Below are 21,242 nucleotides of genomic sequence, written 5' to 3' on the forward strand. Positions count from 1 at the left end.
GGGGAGGAAGGGGAGGGAGACCAGTTGATCCACATACCGTAACCCTTGCCATCCTCAGCAATATGCCCATCAGAACTGAGCTAAGTCCTGCAGGGCATGGGTCTCATTAGACAGAGAGTTTCACTAGGCTGGGGCCAGAGCCGAGAAAGCCCTGGCCCTGGTCGAGGACAGCCGGATTGTTCTGGGTCCAGGGACTACCAGGACATTGTTTTCAGACGAGCATAATGCTCTTTGTGGGGGTGTATTTGGCCTTGAATGCCCCATGAGGTCGAACTTCATGGGTCCCTTTCCCACTGAACAACTTGTGAAGGAAACTAATAAACAAGTAAAGACGTTACAAAAATACTAACAACAACAACAACAGAAGAGCAGAGCTTATCAGAGTACCACGGCGGGCAAGATTCCTGCTCCTTAAGAGTGTACCTAGTATACTAGATGACACTGGTAATTCATTTATTTACATCATTTATACTCTGCCTTTCTCATCAGTAGATCCAAAACAGCTTCCAACAATATAATTAAAACCACCTCCTAAAAAAGCTTTACAAATCTACGCATCAAAATACGTTAAAAAAATGACAGCCACATTAAAAGTCCAATTGCCAGACTCTCAGAAGGAGGTATCCTTCAGCTAAAAGGCCCTGTGAAACCATTCAGCCTTATCTAATTTCTGGAAGCTCAATAAGGAGGAGAGTGTGTGTTCCTAACATGTGCAGGGAGCCCATACCACCATGCAGGGGCCACCACAGAGGAGGCTTGAGAATGGGCAACAGTTGTTTGCCATCACACAGGAATATACCAGGAGAGAAAGCGAAGGACACTCCTGGTTTCAGTTGCCTCCTGATAATCTGTCATTTACTTTTTTTTTTTTTTTGGAGATTTAGATGCTGCATTCTTAACCCAAGGCAAGTTCCTTCTTTGTTATTATGTCCTTGGAGCTACCGATGAGCTACCAAGGTCACCGTGCAAGTAAATAAAAGCATAAGACCCCTGCCAAATTGTGGAACTCCCTGCCCCAGGATGTGGTGATGGCTGCCAACTTGGAAGGCTTGAAGAGGGGAGTGGACATGCCTGCCATTGCCACTTGGGGACGCCAGCTCTCTGCTTTAATTATATGGATCCAGTTGTGGTGTAGTGGTTAATGTGATAGACTAGGATCTGAGAGAGCCAGGTTCAAATCCCCACTCAGCCATGAAGCTCACTTGGTTACCTTGCCGGGTTATTTAGAGGACAAAATGGGAGGGGAGAACTCTGTATGCCACTCTGAACTTCTTGGAGGGAGAGATTGAAATGGATGGATGGATTGATACACAGATCTCACCTTCTTGCTGTTGCTTGTGTTCAGTAGAATATGCTTTGCCGATCATGGTCCAAACAGGCTTGAGGCAGCCAAATAGCCCTTCCAGAAAGCCACTCCCCGTTTGGCAGTGGATCCTGACTTGATCAGCATGGTAACGGGTAGCCCGCACCTCCGGACTCCCCGCGCCAGCTCCTGCGCCAGCTCCACCTCCCCCACCAGCTTCATTCTCGTGTAGCTGCAGCACGCTGTTGGCAAACTGGTCGTGCGTCTCCTCGCTGGGTGTGGGGCTGTGCCCCCCGCCACCCCCTCCGCCACCGTCAATGGGCAACACATCCCGCAGTACGCATTGCGTGGGCGTCAGGTCCTTTTCAGGGGTGCAGTCGGAGGCATCCGGGTCCAGCTTGCGGAGGGAGCTCTCTGTGAGGATAGTGTTGAAGCTGCCAAAGGATGGGGAAGGTGTGCGGGTCTCATGCAGGCACGCCATGATGACCTTTGGGTAATGTGCCGCTAGGCCCTATGGGGAAGGCAATCAGAAGATAAAGAGAACGTCATGAATAGGATTACTATCAGTACGAGCCAGTTCATGGGGTTTTCAGGCCAAGATTTTGATTTGTTAGTAACTACATAATACGGCCACTTATGCTGGTGTTGGGGAGCTGCGTAGCAGTGCCACACATGTGCACCGGCGGAGCCACAGCAGCATTTCTCCAGCACTAGGGCTTGCTCTGCGGCCAAAGGGGGCGTTCCCAGGAGTCAGTTTTATGCAATTTCACAGGGTTTGAGGAAAACAACATTTTTGGCTAGCTGCGCCAGGTCAGCAACTCACTCAGGAGGCGGCACGGCTGTACCGTCCCCTGGCCTGCTGCAACTACCCCCCTTTAGGATTGCACTGTAAGGATGATGTCAGTCACCTTTATATGGGCAGAGGGTTCAGTGCTGGAAGAGGACTGATAAGCTCCGTTGTGGTAGCTTCATTTTTCAAGGCGCACATCTGTCCATCTAATGGCACACAAATACATCCAGTCTCAGAATAACAAGTTCAGGGAAAGGGGAGTTTTTTGTGGCATGGAGAAAGCTACAAGAACAAAAAAGGCACATGCCTGCTGTGCCCTTCATCTCCTCAGATGCCCCTTAGGTGCCAGTCTACCCCTGCTCACCAAGAGCCAGTCAAATTTATAATGTCTCCTCCTTCCCTGGATCCCATCCCTTGAGACATGAAAAAAATCTTGCCTATTTCTGAAATTATATAAATTGACTATGGCGTGATAATGGGTTCAGTGGCGCCATCAGGGAAGCGAAGGTCTCGGGGTTCTGGCTATCCTGGCTCGGCAGGCCCCCCCCACACACAATGATATGGGCAGGTTCCCCCCACCTCACCTCCATCTTTCTTTATTCATCCCTTTCCTTCTCGCCAGTACATACTGATTCTGAGAACACATTACGGTAGGCTTTCCGGGACCTATATTTGCCAGAATTTGTTTTGGGAAAAGGAAGTATACCTGGTGCATTCAGTAAGTTTCCTGACAGCTAATGTCTGGCATTCTGGGAATTAAAACCCCCCTAATGCACAGGGGGAATGGAAGAATAATGAAAGATGGAGGGACACCATGGCAAGAATTTTCTCTCTTCTTAGTTGCCTCCCGCTGTCATTGCATCATTCCCCTATCACCGGGGCACATAAACTGGGGTAGGCAGAAGAGGGGGGAAGTGGAAATTCTTCTCTAACACAGATTCACCACCTGCGCCACAAAGGAATTGGGCAGCTGGGAAGCTCATCTCAAACTACGAGTCAAAGGAATATGAAGATCTGCTTCTGTAATCCTATTCAGATCTCATGGTGAATGAGGGTCGCCCATAAATAGGTTTCCTAATAACTGCCTCAACGAATGTCAGGGGATTTGGGCCCAGTTCCTCAGGAGGGCAGTTTGTGGAGGATGTGATGTCACTTCCAGGTGATGCTTTAGTCTGCCTCCCCTAGTCTTGATGGTCTTTACCATTGAAACTGGGGGAAAGTCCTAGAATGTCACTCTGTGGATACCATTTTATCTCCCCTTCCTTAGTTCCTCAGGAGTGGGAAATTGGGGCTGGGGGTGGATAAATAATTCCAGATAGGCAAATAGGAGGCCTAGACAGGAGGCTATTGAATCCATGATTACCTAACTGTACCCGTGAATGGGCTAGCAAGCTCAGTATTGGGTTCAGCACCAAACAGAAACGGTGTGACAAAGCAATGACAATCTCATACATCTTAAACATGGCCCAGCCGCTACGGAAACAGCAAGAGGTTCGTTCCTCCAAAGGCAGGGCAGCAAGAATGGGCCTCTAAAAATATGAGCAAATGAAAAAGAAAATCTTGCCCCCAAGAAAGAGATCAGGGGGAAATAAAAGCAAGCTTGAGGGGATACAACCCCCCCCCCCACACACACACGCAAATGAATTATCTGAGGGCTGGACAAATGGATTGATTAAGAAAATGGAGCTCTTGGCCTGGAACAAATGTGAAGCTTAGTGGAGGGCCAAGAAGAAAATGGAAGACTTTTTTTAGAAAGGGTGCTAAGAAGCTTTAATGTAATATCTCGCACGGGAAGCCAACAAAGAGGGTCTTAAAGTAGCAACGGGGATTATGTGATCAGAGCGGCAAGCAAGAAAAAGAAGTCGAGCGTCTTAGGGTGAAGAGAGACATCACAAAGAAAAGAGAACTCACGGCATTTCTCTCAGCCTCAGGGCGAGCCCTATTTTAAGAATTCAATTGATTGAGATGCAGACATAAAAACCCACTGAATGCTGGTCCATCTGTAAGCCCCGCCCCTTCTCCAAAGCATGAATCTCATTATGTGAATTGCTTTTAATTTTTTTAAATCTGAATTGGAAGAAGAAGAAGAAGAAGAAGAAGAAGAGTTGGTTTTTGTATGCTGACTTTCTCTACCACCTAAGGAAGAATCAAGCCAGCTTACAATCACCTTCCCTTCCCCTCCCCACAACAGACACCCAGTGAGGTAGGTGGGACTGAGCAAGTTTGAAGAGAACTGTGACTAGCCCAAGGTCACCCAGCAGGCTTCATGTGTAGGAGTGGGGAAACAAATTTAGTTCACCAGATTAGCCTCTGCCGCTCATGTGGAGGAGTGGTTTGGGGAGTGGTGGACTCTAATCTGGTGAACAGGGTTGGTTTCCCCACTTCGCCACATGAAGCCAGCTGGGTGACCTTGGGCTAGTCACAGTTCTATTAAGAGCTCTCTCAGTCCCACCTATCTCACAGGGTGTTCTGTTGTGGGGAGGGGAAGGGAAGGTGATTGTTAGTCGGTTTGATTCTTCCTTAAGTGGTAGAGAAAGTTGGCACTTAAAAAACCAACTCTTCTTCTTCCTGCTCTTCCTTTTAGGTGCCTGGCTATAACATTGCTTTTTACCCAAGCTTTAACTAAAGAGTTTTATCTTTCAAACATGTTATGATCTGCATCTGGCCCAAGGATCATTTTTGTCCACATCGTTTTAGGCTGCTTAGTGTGTATTTTATGCTGTACTTGTCCTGGCTTGTTTTAATGGCGATAGCCAGTTTTTAAATAGTTGTGTTTTTGATAGCTGTGTTTTAATGGTTTGTGTTGTTGTTTACAAGCTGCTCGAGCAGGTCTCTGGAGAGGTGGCATATACATTTTCTAAATAAATATTTCCTGTGTTAAAATTTTTGCAATTTGGCAGCCTGTATAAATTATGCTACCTTGCAAATATTCACTTATTCTCCATGATTTCTTCCACAGCCGCTAGCTATGGGGGGAAAGGTCCCTCTGCTGTCTGCGCAGTGGAACTCTGCTCAGTCTCGCTTGGTGGAAGGTTCACCTGGCATTGGCTTTCTATTTTTTGCATCCTGACATGCTAGAGCCAGCGTGGTGTAGTGGTTAAGAGCGGTGGTTTGGAGTGGTGGACTCTGCTCTGGAGAACCAGGTTTGATTCCCTACTCCTCCACATGAGCGGCGGAGGAGGCTAATCTGGTGGACTGGATTTGTTTCCCCACTCCTACACACGAAGCCAGCGGGGTGACCTTGGGATAGTCACAGTTCTCTTAGAGCTCTCTCAGCCCCACCTACTTCCCAGGGTGTCCGTTGTGGGGAGGGGAAGGGAAGGTGATTGTAAGCCGGTTTGATTCTCCCTTAAGTGGTAGAGGAAGTCGGCAAATAAAAACCAACTCTTCTTCTTCTTAACACGAAATGAGGACAGCAGAAATATCCTGGATGCTGCACCCTGACTGCAGATGCAGTATAGTTGAGTATAGTTGCGATAAGATGAAAACAGCAACGAAAGAAGAAGAATAAAAAAAAAAAGGTTTGGGAAGTTTTCCAAAAAGTGAAAGAGAGGATGACAGGCATAAGCCAGGAAGAAGAGAATTTCAAATGAATTGGAAGGGAAGAAAGGGAGGAAGGGAGGAGTCAGCAGAGGGAGAAGGGTATTTGTTTTAAGGTCAGAAGAGAGCAATCTTTTGACTGAAACATCTGTGCGTCGAGACTGCCTGATGAGGGCCTGTGGAGAGGTGTTTTTGTTGGCAGTGGGAAAACCTTTTGTGGGAGATCAAGGGCAGTCTTCTATAGTGTGTAGAGAATGCTCCATATACAGGCCCGGCCTTCGCCGTATTCAAAAGCGCCGTATTTGTATTATGCCTCAAGACTGCCATCGCCATTATCTCTTGCAGCAGAAAATCTAGATAAGATCCACTTTAGTCTTTTGAAAAAAGACACATCCGCCAGCCTGTTGCAGAGCTAAAAGACCAATCAGGGGAAAGGATGTATACCATCTTTCTGGCACCAGCCATGCTATATAAAGAATTAGAAAATAAATACTTATCACAAAAGCTCTGCAGGTATGTCATTTTCCACTTCCTACACGTGTCATACACAGATGCAGAGCTGGAAGACTAGCCCGGCAAGACTTTCGCTAAACAACAGGTCTGAACATTTGTCAAAAGTGCTAAATGATTTTAATAATTACCCTTATCATTTATACAGCACTCCCCCACCCCAATTGTTCAAATGGTACATGAAGATTATCTCAGTAATCCTGACAGAAATCACCTTGGTAGGCATTAAGGAAAGGCTAGATGCATTTTTAAAATACATACATAAATACACCCTATGGGAATTAGCAACATGTGTCACTGGCAACCAAGATCAGGTTAATTCATGCCATCGTATTCCCTATTCCTCTGTATGGGTGTGAAAGCTGGACAGTGAAGATAGCTGATACGAAGAAAGTAGATGCCTTTGAAATGTGGTGTTGGAGGAGTGTGTTACGGATACCCTGCACTGCCAAAAACAAACAAACCCAGTGGGTTATAGATCAAATCAAGCCTAAACTGACCCTTGAAGATAAAATCACTGAACTGAGGCTGTCGTACTTTGTCACATTATGAGAAGACAAAAGTCACTGGAAAAGAAAATCATGCTAGGAAAATTTGAAGGCAACAGGAAAAGAGGAAGACCCAACGAGAGATGGATTGACTCTATAAAAGAAGCCACGGCCCTCCGTTTGCAAGACCTGAGCAAGGCTGTCAAAGATAGGACATTTTGGAGGACGTTGATTCATCGGGTCGCCATGAGTTGGAAGCAACTTGACAGCACTTAACACATACACACGGGAATTAGGCCAATATTACTATCCATGAATTACAGAGTTGGGGCAAAGGTAAGAGAATGGCTTGGCTTAGTTCAGGGTTGACATGAGTATCTAACTTGGGTTGCCAGGTCCCCGGCATCTCAAACCCTGACATTCACTGGGTGGGGCCTGGTGATGTCACATGGAATAGCAGTACCACTGGTGGTATTGCCACATACCTCTGGGAATTGTACCATGTGGCATCTACAAAGTTTGAGTTCAGCAGCACCTTAGAGGCCAACACAATTTCCCGGGGTATAAGCTTTCATGAGTCATAACTCCCTTTGTCGGATATCCATATCTGATGACTCCAGTCACACTTTAGACACCAACAAAATTTTCCAGGGTATTAGCTTTTGTGAGTCGAAGCTAATGTTGTCAAATATGGGTATCTGACAAAGTCTGCTTTGACTCACAAAATTGTATAGCTTGGAAAATTTTGTTGGTTTCTAAAGTGCTACTCGACTCGAATTTTGTCCTGCTATTATAGACTGCCCACCTTAAACTATCTTCATGTGACATTTGTGACTGTATGTAGTGATAATCTTTGAAGAAGGATGATATGCAATTTTTAAAAGTTACATAGAAATGATGTACCTAATGTAAAATGTTGTTAGTTGGTGCCAGTTTATTGCCTTCAGTCTCCAATTCACCTGTTAATATAAGCAGGCATGCGCAGATGTCTTAGGATGGTGAGCCACTCGATGGCTTCTCCAGAGATTTCAATTTGCCACCCTGAGAATGAATCCCAAAACCTGAGGGCCAAAGACTATCTCTCTGTGTAAAACCCATGCTTCAGTAGTTTTGCTTTGTTTTGGTCTAACTTCTGATGGCCAAATTTAAGCTGCTGTGAGGAGCCTTTATTTTATGACATGAGGGACAAGTCTAAGGCCTGGACTACAGATACAGCAAAATGTCATAGCATGTTCAGGGAGCAGGATGTGCCGTACCACTTGTGACTGCAGCTGTGGGGGGAATCAGATCCCTCATTTGGAAATTCCTTGCAAATAGAAAATTGGCAGAGAAAGCAGAGGGGATGGATTAAAACCCTCCCTCTTTGACGTGCTAGTTTTCAGTTTCCAATAAGGTCCCCCCCCCCAGAGAAGTATCAGAACTAGTGCCCCCACCTGCAGTCTGAAGTGGTGTGGTCCAGTCTTCCAGTTCATTCTGCTGCATGTACAGAATGAGACCTCTGCTCTGACACTGGGGGGAAAGTTAATATTCTACACACTTGCTCAAGGGAGGTGTGGTAAACGTTTGGTTCCTCCACACAATGGATTATTCCTATTAAGCAGCTTGCCACCTGAGGTCATATGTCACACAGGCTTATAGCAGCTATCACCAGAGACTATTCACTATGGTTGCCAACCTCCAGGTACTAGATGCAGATCTCCTGCTATTACAACTGATTTCCAGATGATAGAGATCAGTTCACCCAGAGAAAATGGCCGCTTTAGCAATTGGACTCTATGGTATTGAAGGCCCACCCCTCCCCAAACCCGCCCCTCCTCAGGCTGCACCCCAAAAAACCTCCCGGTGGCAGCGAAGAGGGACCTGGCAACCCTACTATTCACATGGATTCACCTTTCATTTCCTCACAACTAAAAGGCCAAGGGTTTGTTTTAGCAATGTGCACAGTCACTCCATTAACATCTGTAGGTACCTTTGCCTTCCGACATATTGACATTTGCATGTTCAAGACACTTACGGCACAGTGCAGATCTGAAACACCTGTCGGGCACCTATTGGTTTAACTGTGCATCACGTTCCCCCATTTGAAAACACAGGCATCTCTACTAGAAGTAACACTCAGGCTTAAATAACTGTTACTCAAAGCTTCCGCATTATTATCTGAGTTGGCTTAACTGCAGCAGTTTGCACAGCCAGGTGCCAGATTCTCCCTGACCCCCACAATGGATCAGATAATATTGCTCAGGAGAGAGCTAGTGTGGTGTAGTTAAGGTGCCAGATTGGACCTGGGAAACCCAGGTTCGAATCCCCACTCTGCTATGGAAACTTGCAGGGTGACCTTGGGCCAGTCACACACTCTCAGCCTTGACCCTGGCAAGTATTTGCATGGAAGACCTCCAAGGAATACCAAGGGCATGACGTGGAGGCAGGCAACGGCAAACCACCTCTGAGCATCTCTTGCCTAGAAATCCTTGCAGGGTTGCCATAAGTCAGCTGTGACGTGATGGCAAAACCAAAAAAGTCCGCTCAGGATAGCTGTTGGCAACACTGGATATGGCCTTTTTTACACCTTTAGCAGAAAATCACCAGGTCAGTTCAGATTTCATTAGTGTCATGGGGGGAGGGAGACTCAAAGCAAGATTTAAAGGTCTGATATTATCTATAGTTGAGAATAAATTGCACCCCAAATTTAAAGGATTTTAGTAAAAAAAACTGTGGCGTTTTCAAACTTTTCCTTTACCAGCATTATCAATTCATGAAGACGAAGAAGGAGTTGGTTTGTATATGCCGGCTTTCTCTCCCTTTTAAGGAGAAACAAACTGGCTTACAATCACAATTCCTTCCTTTCCCCACAACAGACACTTTGTGAGGTAGGTGGGGCTGCAAGAGTTCGGAGAAAACTGTGACCAGCCCAAGGTCACCAAGCTGGCTTCATGTGCAGGAGTGGGGAAACCAACCCGATTCACCAGATTAGCGTCCGCTGCTCATGTTAGGAACGGGGAATCAAACCCGGCTCTCCAGATTAGAATCCACTGTTCCTAACCACTACACCACACGGGCATACTCATTACACAAGCCCATTTGATTGTTTATTCTGATAGACATTCGGTGTTCTGAAAAAATATCAAAAATACAGAAACTCCTGAGGAATCATGTGATCTGAAACACGGGGCTGGGTGGGTGTCTTTTCTTCTCTAGTCCTTCCCTTACATTAACACTACAACGGTTCTGTCGCCAGACTCAACAGGACTGAAAAGCTAGTTTATTAAATGTCTAGAGCAGTTAATTCTCTGCCTTGCTATGGCTTAGGCTCTCTCCGTGGTGCTGAACTGACAAACCATCTGCCTTCTTTGTTAGCTAAGTATTCCCCATGGGTTTGCTGTGGCACTGCTTCCAACACACTTTTTCTTCCTATGCACATCTTAAAGGGGCAAGCTGGAAATGGCCAAAGAGAATGCACAGGTTTAAAAGCTCGCATCCTCTTAAACATACGCAGAAGGTCAGGGACGTACCCATGTACCTGAACAGACATTTCAGACATTATGCGTGTGTCAGGCATTTTTGCCTGTACTCCTCTATGCTTGTCTTTTAAGATATGAACAGGGAAAACTAATACTAGAAGTAACCCTTACTCCCTTCTTAGGTTTCAACCACTGCCTTGTGTTCTCCATGGTTGTGATGACAGGGAAAGAGGGCAAACACTATGAAGACCCCCTAAGTGAAGGAGGAGAATTACAGCCCATTCCTGAACCAGAGGGACGAATGGGCTTAGGACAGGGGTGGGGAACCTTTTTTCTGCCAAGGGCCATTTGGATACTTATAACATCATTTGTGGGCCATTCAAAATTATCAACTTAAAAATTAGCCAACCAATACGTTTCTCCACGGCCCAGGTGGGAAAGGGTTAACACAGTTTCTTGGGTGGTCCTAGCAGCTCCACAGCTAATGACTCTTCTGCAAGGGGGGAAAAGGGTTCCTTTTCTTGGCAAAACAAACTCACATCTGCCTTGAATACAGGCTATTCCTGTCCGTGGGAGGGGGTGGATCGCACCTTAGATCCTTCTGAGCTAGAGATCTGCCAGGACCCACGAAGGGCCAGACCAAATGACTCCGCGGGCCTTAAACGGCCCCCGGGCCTGACGTTCCCCACCCCTGGCTTAGGAGGTGACCGGCCCCGTATGCTGACACCCATGCCACTTGTGCCATGCAAACTGGCATGGATGCTGGCATAGTGCCACTTGCAATGGCCCACAGGACTGCTGACACAGAGTGGCCCTTGGATACCAGCTCGGCCTCCTGGGAGGCCTTCAGGGTGTTCCGGGGGTGGAGCTGCCGGTAGGCAGCCTCCTAACCCCTTTCAGGCCGGGAACTACCCCCTTATGCCTTAGTGGTGCTGCGCCAGGTTTTGCTAGCACAGCATCGCTTTTCTTTATGGGCTTCCCCCCCTTTTACATTTTTTATTTTTAAAATGCCCGTTTTTATCCTGCAATGTCTGCAAAACCTCCTTGAAGGCACCATGGCAGTGCTGTGGCCATGCCGTCTCTGGCCACTGCAGGGCTCAGGAATGAGCTCACAGCTACCTTTTTTCTCTCGACAATGAAGAGTTCTGTACAACCATCAAGCATGCATATTTTTATACTGACAGATGTTTGCCTAATAGAAAGTTACCTTCTTGTTTGCATTTTTAGGAAACTAGGAAAGAGGAAGTCTATACCAGGAACAACCCCCCCTTGTTTAACTGACCCTCCATGCTGGGTTGCTTTCTTCTGCCTTCTCCCTCCTTTTGCCTGGGCCACTCTTTGCCCTCAACTGCCAGATGGCAATGCATTCAAAGACATTCTTAAAGCTACAGGACAGTGTGGAGTCACAAGGTGATGCAAGGGCATTCAGCAGAACCGGACCTGCCTAGAGATTCTTCTTGTCTTTCATTCTGAACTATGTTTGGAAAGTTTCTTTCACCTGTGTGTGTGTTAAGTGCCGTCAAGTCGCTTCCGACTCTTGGCCACCCTATGAATCAATGTCCTCCAAAATGTCCCATCTTTGTCAGCCTTGCTCAGATTTTTCAAATTGAGGGCTGTAGCTTCCTTTATTGATTCAATCCATCTCTTGTTGGGTCTTCCTCTTTTCCTGCTGCCCTCAAATTTTCCTAGCATGACTGCCTTTTCTAGTGACTCTTGCCTTCTCATAATGTGACCAAAATACAATAACCTCAGTTTAGTCATGTTAGCTTCTAGGGTCAGTTCAGCCTTGATTTGATCTATAACCCACTGATTTGTTGTTGTTTTTTTGGCAGTCCACGGTATCCGTAACACTCTTCTCCAACACCACATTTCAAAGGAATCTACTTTCTTGCTATCAGCTTTCTTCAATGTCCAGCTTTCACACCCATACATAGTAATAGGGAATACTGATATATAACGCTTGTAATAAGAAATCCTGGCACAAACAAGATGCAGGCGGTTGGGTCCCTGGAAGGGTTAACCTTGAGGAGGTGTGTTTTTGTGTGTCCCTGGAAGGGTTAACCTAGAGAAGGGAGGTGTGTTTTTTCGTGTCCCTGGAAGGGTTAACCTAGAGAAGGGAGGTGTGTTTTTGTGTGTGTGCTCACGCCTGGTCTTTAGCCTTCTCAAGGCTGGAGAAGATTTCCTAACCTTTGTGTTTGGCACCATTGAAGCCGGAGCTTCAAAGGGGCATTCAGACAGGTTGTATTGCTACCCGCGGCTTAAGACAGCTAAAAACAGACAAGCTTAGACAAGAAACAAAGACCATGAGGGCATAGACTAGGTCGCCAAGGAAGAAGACAAACAGTAATTTTTTATCCTTCTAATCCTGGCTCTGCCTTCTCCTTCTTTTAATGCAGGATCCTAGACACAGACTATCCGCTTTCAGTAAGGGGAGGGGGAATGTAAGGTGACATCATATGTCTTTTATTGGATCCACTTCTGCTGGTGCAATGTCCCAACAGCTTTGGGGTTGCACGTTATTCTTTATTAGATTCCCACGCACATTTGCAACAAGAAAATAATGTACAGTGGGGGGAAATCTGATATTTTAAGAAAAAGAGTATACCTTCCATATTAAAAAAATCCTTTTCTTTTTTCAATGCTCAGAACAGTTGTATTCCTTCATATTTTTGTCCCAACAAAATACATTAACGTAGATGTTGCTTGCTGGGGGTCAAGTGTAGACGACGGCGGAAGGCACTGGCAAACCACCCCATAAACACAGTCTGCCTAGTAAACATCGGGATGCGATGTCACCCCACGGGTCAGGAATGACCCAGTGCTTGCACAGGGGACTACCTTTACCTTTTTACTAGCTATAGCATATGTATAAAAATGAAGAATTAATTCTCAGCTCTTTAGCCATACTATATGAATGGGTACTCTATAGGTGATATGATTTATTGGAACAAACATGTAAAGGAAGGCATGTTTAAGAGTTGAAAGGAATTCTTATTAGAAAGAAAAAAAACAGCTCATTGTCAGCTCAACACAGAGAGAAACCAGAATGGATTATTAATTTGTTTTGGAAAGAAAATGCCCACGCTGCACCAACTATTCTTTTCTTTGTTTTTAATTAAGCTCAATTGCAGTTGGTGCAGAATGGAAGTTTTTAGGTCAGATAGAACTCTTCAGATAGAAGGGATCTAGCATTTATATTATTTTCAATTGTAGTACAGGAAAGATCAGGGCTTCTAAACAGCTTTTTTTTGGGGTGTGGGGAGATATATGCAAGGCAATGGTTTTCTTGGATCAACACCCGTTGACACAAAATTAGGAAACTTATTGAATTAAACAGAACTTTTCATCCCATAAAAATTGATAATTACACAATTCTAAGGTCTAGACTAGAGAGAATGCCACTAGTTAAAATGCTATCATTTCTGTTCAGTTTACTGGAACAGTTGCCTAACCACAATGAACTTAATTCAGCCAGAGTACTTTTAACTGATTTAGATATGGAGTGAGGAGAGAATAACAACAACATTAGATAAATAAATAAATTTTATTTGCAGCTAATATGCCAGATAAAACAGATAAAACAACAAAATTAGCATTTAGGTTGCTTCCACATGGAGGTTTTGCTACCATTTAGCACCCAAAGTGGAGCAGGTGTCTTTGGAGCATATACACCATATTATCCCCAATCTTCCACTTTGAAGGTTTTCTCTTGCTGTGCTCTGATCTTTCCCAAACCTGGTGTGATATGATCTCTTGTGCAAGATGAAGAAGAGTTGGTTTTTATATGCCAACTTTCTCTGCCACTTAAGGGAGAATTAACCGGCTTACAATCACCTTCCTTTCCCCTCCCCGCAACAGACACCCTGTGAGGAAGGTGGGGCTGAGAGAGTGTGACTGGCCCAAAGTCACCCAGCTGGCTTCATGTGTAGGAGCAGGGAAACAAGTCTAGTTCACCAGATTAGCCTCCGCCACTCATGTGGAGGAGTGGGGAATCAAACCCGGTTCTCCAGATCAGACTCCACCACTCCAAACCACCACTCTTAACCACTACACCATGCTGGCTCACAATCAATGCACTTTTGCATGCTGTGTGGATGGGAAGGTGCACATTTTTGCAGGTCCTGCCCACATCTGTGCCCTTTTAATTGCTTCAGACCCATGTGGCCACCATTCCCCATCCACACGAGCTACCAAAGGGCTGTCAGGCTTGGGGAAAAAAACACCCTGCTACATTGCTATAGTGTTATAACCTTATATGTATCAATATAGCGATACAGAATTGCTATATTGCTATAGTGTTACAATGCTATAGCAATTACTGTGTTTTTTAAAAAAAAATAAAAGCCCTCTGGTGTTGTGGGGGGAATGGGAGATAGCGAGGGGGCTTAATCAGGGAAAGTACAGGGGAAACCATGGTGTGAACACTCCATTGCCGCTATGAGAGTCTCTGCATTCACAGGAGCGAGGAGAGCTAGATGGAAAATAATTGCCGTGGGGGGTGCGACCTTATTTAGCACTTTTGAAAGTTCAGAGTGTTTCTCATACTTTATTTCAGTAGTCTTACAACAGCCCTGTAAGGTTGCTCAGTATTATTACCCCCACATAGCATGTGTGGCATCGCAACTGAGGGGACCCGGGCTTTAAATTTACCTCTCTTACTGAAATAAATGAGATTTAAGAGCTTTTAACTTTGGCACCATCAGTTGTTCAAAGATGCAGATGATATACTGAGGGAGGGAGCTTGGGGAGGGGCTGTGGCTCAGTGGTACTGCTTGGCATGGAGAAGGTCCCAGGTTCAATCCCCGGCATCTCCAGTTAAAGGGACTAAGGCAAGTAGGTGATGTGAAAGGCCTCTACCTGAGATCTTGGAGAGCAGGTGCCAGCCTGAGTAGACAATACTGACTTAGATGGACCAAGGGTTTGATTCAGTATAAAGCAGTTTCATGTGTTCATGTGACTGCAAGCATGGGGCTTAGACTTTCAGTTCTATTGCAATGTGCAGAACCCTCTTATGACCCTTCCATTGCTTGTAAGTACAAGGCAAGATTCTCTCACTCTATCTTTAATTTTCTTATACAGCACTTCATCCCCTTAGGGTCGGAGTGAGTCATGGCTTTTAATTGATTTATCCTCAGTGTCCTACTCTCTTGAGCCACAGAGCCAGGGTTATTATCCCATCACGGGGGGAACGGAAGACCAGTCAGCCTCCATGGCTTGTCCAAGGTCAGATGAGAAGTCTATGACAAAGCCAGGTAAATCGATTCAGGTGAGAAGCCTTACATATTCTCTCCGTAGATCTCTGGCAGAACCACAAGCAATGGTGTGTGCATGAGAGTGCACTGCCACAATTCTGCTGGCAGTGCATGAATCAGAGGGAGAAGTACTTTGCATCTATCCCTGGGTGGTGTGGAGAGCAGGTGGCACAAACGCTTGGATTTGTATCAGTAATAACAAAAAGTTGGCACCGATCCCAAGCTCCTGGCTATGCCCACATATCAAAATAGCAGCCCCTTGTAAACCAATCTGTCCCTGGTCTTTGTGGAACGGCTCCTCGGCACATGACCTCTCTCACACTTTTACCACAGGCATAGACACACCCACCTGAAAGCATCTACAGCATGCCTGTGCTACACACTGCCAGAGAGGCTAGTGTTGGCTGGTAAGCGGAGTATATGCAAATGAAGCCCAGGGTCCCCCTTAGCTGCTGGAGCAAATCAAATGGTGTTGCTGCTTTGACTGGCTTCAGTCTGTCCACATTCCATTGTTTGCTTCCAGGAAGCCAAAAAGGGCAGGTGGACCAGGGCTTTAGGCCATTTATGCATGGGAGGTTTTGCCTTGGATTTGCCCCTCTCTAGATGCACATTTTGCTGATCCGAATTCTCAAAACTCTGCATGGGGGCTTATTTTTGATTTTTGAGAATTTGGATGGGGCAAATATGCTTCTAGAGAGTGGCAAATCCAAGGCAAAACCTCCCATGCAGAAATGGCCTTACACAACTCCAGTTTTTGTTCTAATTCTCAGCAAGGTGATCAGTGCACTGCCTAAGAGAAGAGAAGCCATTTTCCTTTTTAGGGAACCTCATTTGCCCGAGCGTAGTCGTGGCCTCTTGCTTTTAATCAGCCACTTATTAATGCCATGTTCGGTCTTTCTCTCTTCTCATTCCATCCCACTCTTTATGAGGGACTCCAGAATTGGGGCGAGGGGGGAGACAGGTACAGAGAAATTCAGCTTGGGGTGGAAAGATGAGGGCAGTTGGGGTTAGCGGGACATCAAATGCTGTGAGTTCCACAGAAAAGTGAAAGAGAGGAGATTGAAGGAGAGACAGCCAGGCATTGTGGACAGAAAGAGATTTTACAGAGAAAGAACAGAAGACTGTAGGAAAGAGACTCTAGACAGATGGATGCATATAATTCTCAAAGAATTAGAGGATATTCCAATACACAGAGAGAAAGACAGCAGGTCTAGAGAATGGATGGTGAAATACAGGACTGCCAAGAGGTTTTTCTGTGCCCAGTACAGTATTTGGCTAGGGAGAGAAAATATCTGGCAGTACACTCAAAACCAGCAACCAAGATCAAGTTAATTCATGCCATTGTATTCCCTATTACTACGTATGGGTGTGAAAGCTGGATCATGAAGAAACCTGATAGGAAGAAAGTAGATTCATTTGAAATGTGGTGTTGGAGGAGAGTGTTATGGATACTGTGGACTGCCAAAACACACACACACACACAAATCAGAGGGTTATAGATCAAATCAAGCCTGAACTGACCCTAGAAGCTAAAATGACTAAACTGAGGCTATCGTACTTTGGTCACATTATGAGAAGACAAGAGTCGCTGGAAAAGACAATCATGCTAAGAAAAGTTGAAGGCAGCAGGAAAAGAGGAAGACCCAACAAGAGATGGATTGACTCTATAAAGGAAGCCACGGTCCTCAGTCTGCAAGACCTGAGCAAGGCTGTTAAAGATAGGACGTTTTGGAGGACATTGATTGATAGGGTCGCCGTGAGTCAGAAGCGACTTGCTGGCACTTCACACATACACACACACACACACACACACACTCAAAACCCTGAGAGTTTCCTGGAACTCTGGGGGCCTCTCCTGCCTATGTACCTGGTGAGAAGCAGAATAATAAGAGCTGTATTAAGAACCGATGGCTAGAACACAGTGCAGGATAAAGGGACAGCATGATAGGTCAATGGAGCAGAGAGAAGGGCCTGGGTAGATGGATGGAGACAGAAAAGAGATAGATGGATAGATGGATGGAGAGATTATCAAACAGACCAAGACAGAGGGCCATAATCCAGGAGACCAGTGTGGTCTTTTGTTTTCATCACTCTTCAAAGTCCCCCGCTTCTTTGATTCTCTCTGATTCATCATCAGTACTTGCAGAACGGTTGGATTTAAGTCCAGTAGCACCTTAGAGACCAACAGGAGTTTTAGGGTATAAAACCTACTGCACACCAACAAGGCTACCCTCTGAAATGATCAATACTTGTAGTCATAGGAGCCTGTCCTTGTAGCCAGATAGCCCGTCTGCCCCAAGACTCTTCTACAGTGCTTCCACCACCCCTAGAAAGACAGTGCCACATCGGACCAAATTCACTTCCCCCAAATGACATGACACGGCTCAGTGCTAGAGCATCTGCTTGGCGGGCAGAAGGTCCTAGGTTCAATGCCTGGCATCTCCAGTTAAAGGGACCAAGCAAGTAGGTGATGTGAAAGACCTCTAACCTGAGACCCTGGAGAGCTGCTGCCGGTCTGAGTAGACAATACTGACTTTGATGGACCCAGGGTCTGATTCAGTAGAAGGCAGCTTCATGTGTTCATGTATTAGCACAGTCAGTGCTGCCTGTAAAGAGCACAGCTGAGGGTCTACACCAGGGGTGTCACACATAAGACCCGGGGGCCGGATTTGGCCCCTTGAGAGCTGTTTTCCGGCCTGTGGGCCAGTCAAGGTAGCCACCCGCCCTATCCCCCTGGTCCCGATCTGGGATGCCAAGCCCACGGCAGGCTTGACAGCCAGGGCAGCCGCCCCCCATGCTCCCGATCTGGACTGGAGAGTTCACCAGCAAATGCAGCCACCTCCCACCCCCCCCAAGGTGCCAATTATCAAAGACCGTTAAATAAAATAAAATACTGTAAGAATTTTATTGTTTTAAGCATGTTTGGATTTTAAGTAGAGCATAATATCATTAGTTGGCTTTGCTTGTGTCTTCTATAAAGTTGTCATCTGCAGTACCTAGCATTCAGTGTTATGGTACACATGGCCCTGCCCAACCAAGGGATATTTATGTCATATCTGGCCCTTGTAACAAATGAGTTCGACATCCCTGCTCTACACCCTGTCATGGCTCAACAGATCCCCAGTCAATGGAGGAACTAGGCTGGATGGGCTGGGGAAAGGATGTAAGAAACCCTTTGTTCATCACCGTCATGCCCACCTCTTCCATGTCATGCTCAGGGGTGTCTATCTCTATCCCCATCAATGAATGCCTACGCTCATTCACTTGGATCCAAAACTCACTCCATCCCAAATATGAATAACAAAACGTTTTAAAACAAAACCAAAGGCATAAAACGCCAATCAAAACCCTGCCCATGTAAGACATATCCAAACATTTCCAGAAGGCACTCGTGCTCTGGTGAATCCCTTTACAAACAGTAGAAAAGAGCAAGAGTCCAGTAGCACCATAAAGACTAACAACATTTCGGGCAGCAGATGAGCTTTTGTGAGCCACAGCTCACTTCTTCAGATAACGCAAACAGGGAATTCTACGTTGGCCGATCAGCCACCGAAAACACCTTTCTACCATGTGTGATGCATGGAGTCTAAACTCAGGAACCCATGCAAGTCCAGTATCAGGGCAAGGGCAGATTTCTGCTTGAGACCCTGGAGAGCTTCAGCCAGCCATGGTAGAACATACTAGGCTAGATGCTCTGGCTAAGTATTCTCTTTCCCCCCAGTCCAGCAATGTGCTGTGATGCACCCCCCTACTCTGGAGTAAGCACAGGCTTTCTGCTGTGAGGCTACCTCTGTTTTTCTCTCTATTGTTTACTGACACATGGACCTGGTTCTGACTGCAGGGTGGATTTCTGTTCCCTGTAGTAGTTTTTTTTAAAAAAACCCTCTATTTTCTAGGTATTCTTCAAATGTATCCATTGGAATGTTTAGTTCTCTCTCCCCCCACCATTGCATGCCATTGTTTGAAATCTTTACTTTGGGTTGATAGGTAGGAGATGATTGCCACAAGGGCCAGCCAATGAGCACAGCCAGCTTCTCCCGCCAAAAGGAAGCGCCGGTTTCTCTAAGGCCTGATTCATTTTGTAAGCTCGTACATCTGTGAGTGTGGATACACAGAGGGCTTGTTACTCAAGATATAACAGAAGTCTACTTTCACTCTAGTTTTGCCCATTTTTGACAAGGGAGATGTGATGGTGCCCCAAATTCTCATGCCAAATCCTCTGCATGGTCTGCAGGGAAGGGACGTAGCTCGGGTAGAGCCTCTGCTTGGCATTCAGAAGGTCCCAGGTTCAATCCCCGGCATCTCCAGTTAAAGGGACTAGACAAGTAGGTGATGTGAAAGACCTCTGCCTGAGACCTTGGAGAGCCGCTGCCAGTCTGAGTAGACTATACTGAATTTGATGGACCAAGGGTCTGATTCAGTAGAAGGCAGCTTCATGTATTCATGTGCTGCCATGTCATGGATGCTGCTCTTCTGCACCCGCTTCTTCCTTTTCATTTGTGGGAGGCCACTACAAATTTCTGTGGATAGATTTGGCCAGGGGTCTGGCAGTTGCCAATCCCTGTTTTTGATAGTGTCCTCCAGACCCTACATACATAGGTAGAGCACCTGTTTTACAGTCAGAAAATCTCAAGTTTAATCCCTCTCATGACCAATTTAAACAAGTTCCAGCCACTTCTGATGCTTCCAAGGTGGCCCAAAGCTTATATTTAGCTCCAGAGCCACTTCCAAGTGGGACAATCAGAACTCCCCCCCACCCGGTCCTGCGCTGTTTTCTTTCCTGATCTGAACTGAGCCAAGAGCCTTCCCCTGCCCACCCATCATAAAAACATAAAAAAGGCCAAGCTGGATCAGACCAAGGTCCATCAAGTCCAGCAGTCTGTTCACACAGGGGCCAACCAGGTGCTTCTGGGAAGCCCCCAAACAAGACGGCTGCAGCAGCACCGTCCTGCCTGTGTTCCATCCCCCTGAACCAGGATACTTTGCCTCCTCTCAGATCCCACTGAGCCTGTTACTAATCTCCCTATGCCCAGAGACACTTTCTCCAAATTGGAGGCCAGATTCTTCCCCACTCCCCCAAAGCAACTGGAGCCCAGGCCCCCCAGGTGGGTTTTAATTGCTCAAAGAACCTAGGGACCTCTCCGTGACACTTGGCAGGAAAAGCAAACCCAGGGAATGCTGCCCCTAAGCCCCTGGGTTGTCTCTTCTGCAAAAATAGGAGTGCTCTGCTCACCTGTGGCTTTTTCCAGTCAGTCCAGCCCTTGGGTTATCCTCGGATATGGTCCTCAGGCGCCGGTAACCTCACTTGCAATCCTTGCCAGCCTCGATTTCTGTTTACTTTTTGACTGCTCTCCCTCAGAAAACAACCCCTCCCAAGCTAACATGACAGAGCCATGTGCTTTTGTTTATTTCCCCTCCGACATGATCATAGGCTGGGAGAAAGCCAGGGAGAGAACTTCAGTGACCTCATGACCAACCGATCTCTCTAGGAAGACCCAGCTACCCACTCCACTTTCCTCAGCAACCTGCCTCTAACACCATCTCTTTGCCCATCTTTGGCTAGCTAGCGCACCAATGACAGCTTGCCCTCCTATGCCCATTTTACCCACTGAAGCGCCGTGGGACTGAACTTTCAAGGCAGCGTGCCTGGCATCGAGCAGTTGAACTACGTAAGATGGAGCATCCATCTCCCTGACAAGCATGCCATCTCCCCCCCCTCTCCCCCTCTAGCTCTGCACCCTCACCAGGATCAACCCACCAAGCTATTTGCCTTTCCACACGCCCACCCCCCTACACATACCCCTCCTGCCTGGCGGCTGCTCCTAGCCATGTGCCAGTCTCGCCTGCTGCAGTCTCAGCTCCTCTCTCCGCCTGCCTCTTCCAACTCCTCTCTCCCTTTCC

The 21,242-nt window shown here is 46.5% G+C and overlaps 1 protein-coding gene across 1 annotated transcript in view; it reads right to left on the bottom strand.

Moving 5' to 3' along the window:
• The window catches only part of MAP3K12 (mitogen-activated protein kinase kinase kinase 12), a 67,268-nt gene extending 46,640 nt beyond the window's left edge, over nucleotides 1-20,628 (bottom strand). The window contains exons 1-2 of the mRNA XM_056860552.1: nucleotides 20,575-20,628; nucleotides 1,322-1,814 (exon numbers count right to left, since the gene is read on the bottom strand). Coding sequence (XP_056716530.1) covers nucleotides 1,322-1,784 — 463 coding nt within the window. The 5' untranslated portion in view covers nucleotides 1,785-1,814; nucleotides 20,575-20,628. The remainder of the gene's footprint in view (nucleotides 1-1,321; nucleotides 1,815-20,574) is intronic.
• Nucleotides 20,629-21,242: the final 614 nt, after the last annotated feature.

The sequence above is a fragment of the Euleptes europaea genome, chromosome 1 (genome assembly GCF_029931775.1).
Source record: "Euleptes europaea isolate rEulEur1 chromosome 1, rEulEur1.hap1, whole genome shotgun sequence".
NCBI classification, from domain to species: Eukaryota; Metazoa; Chordata; class Lepidosauria; order Squamata; family Sphaerodactylidae; genus Euleptes; species Euleptes europaea.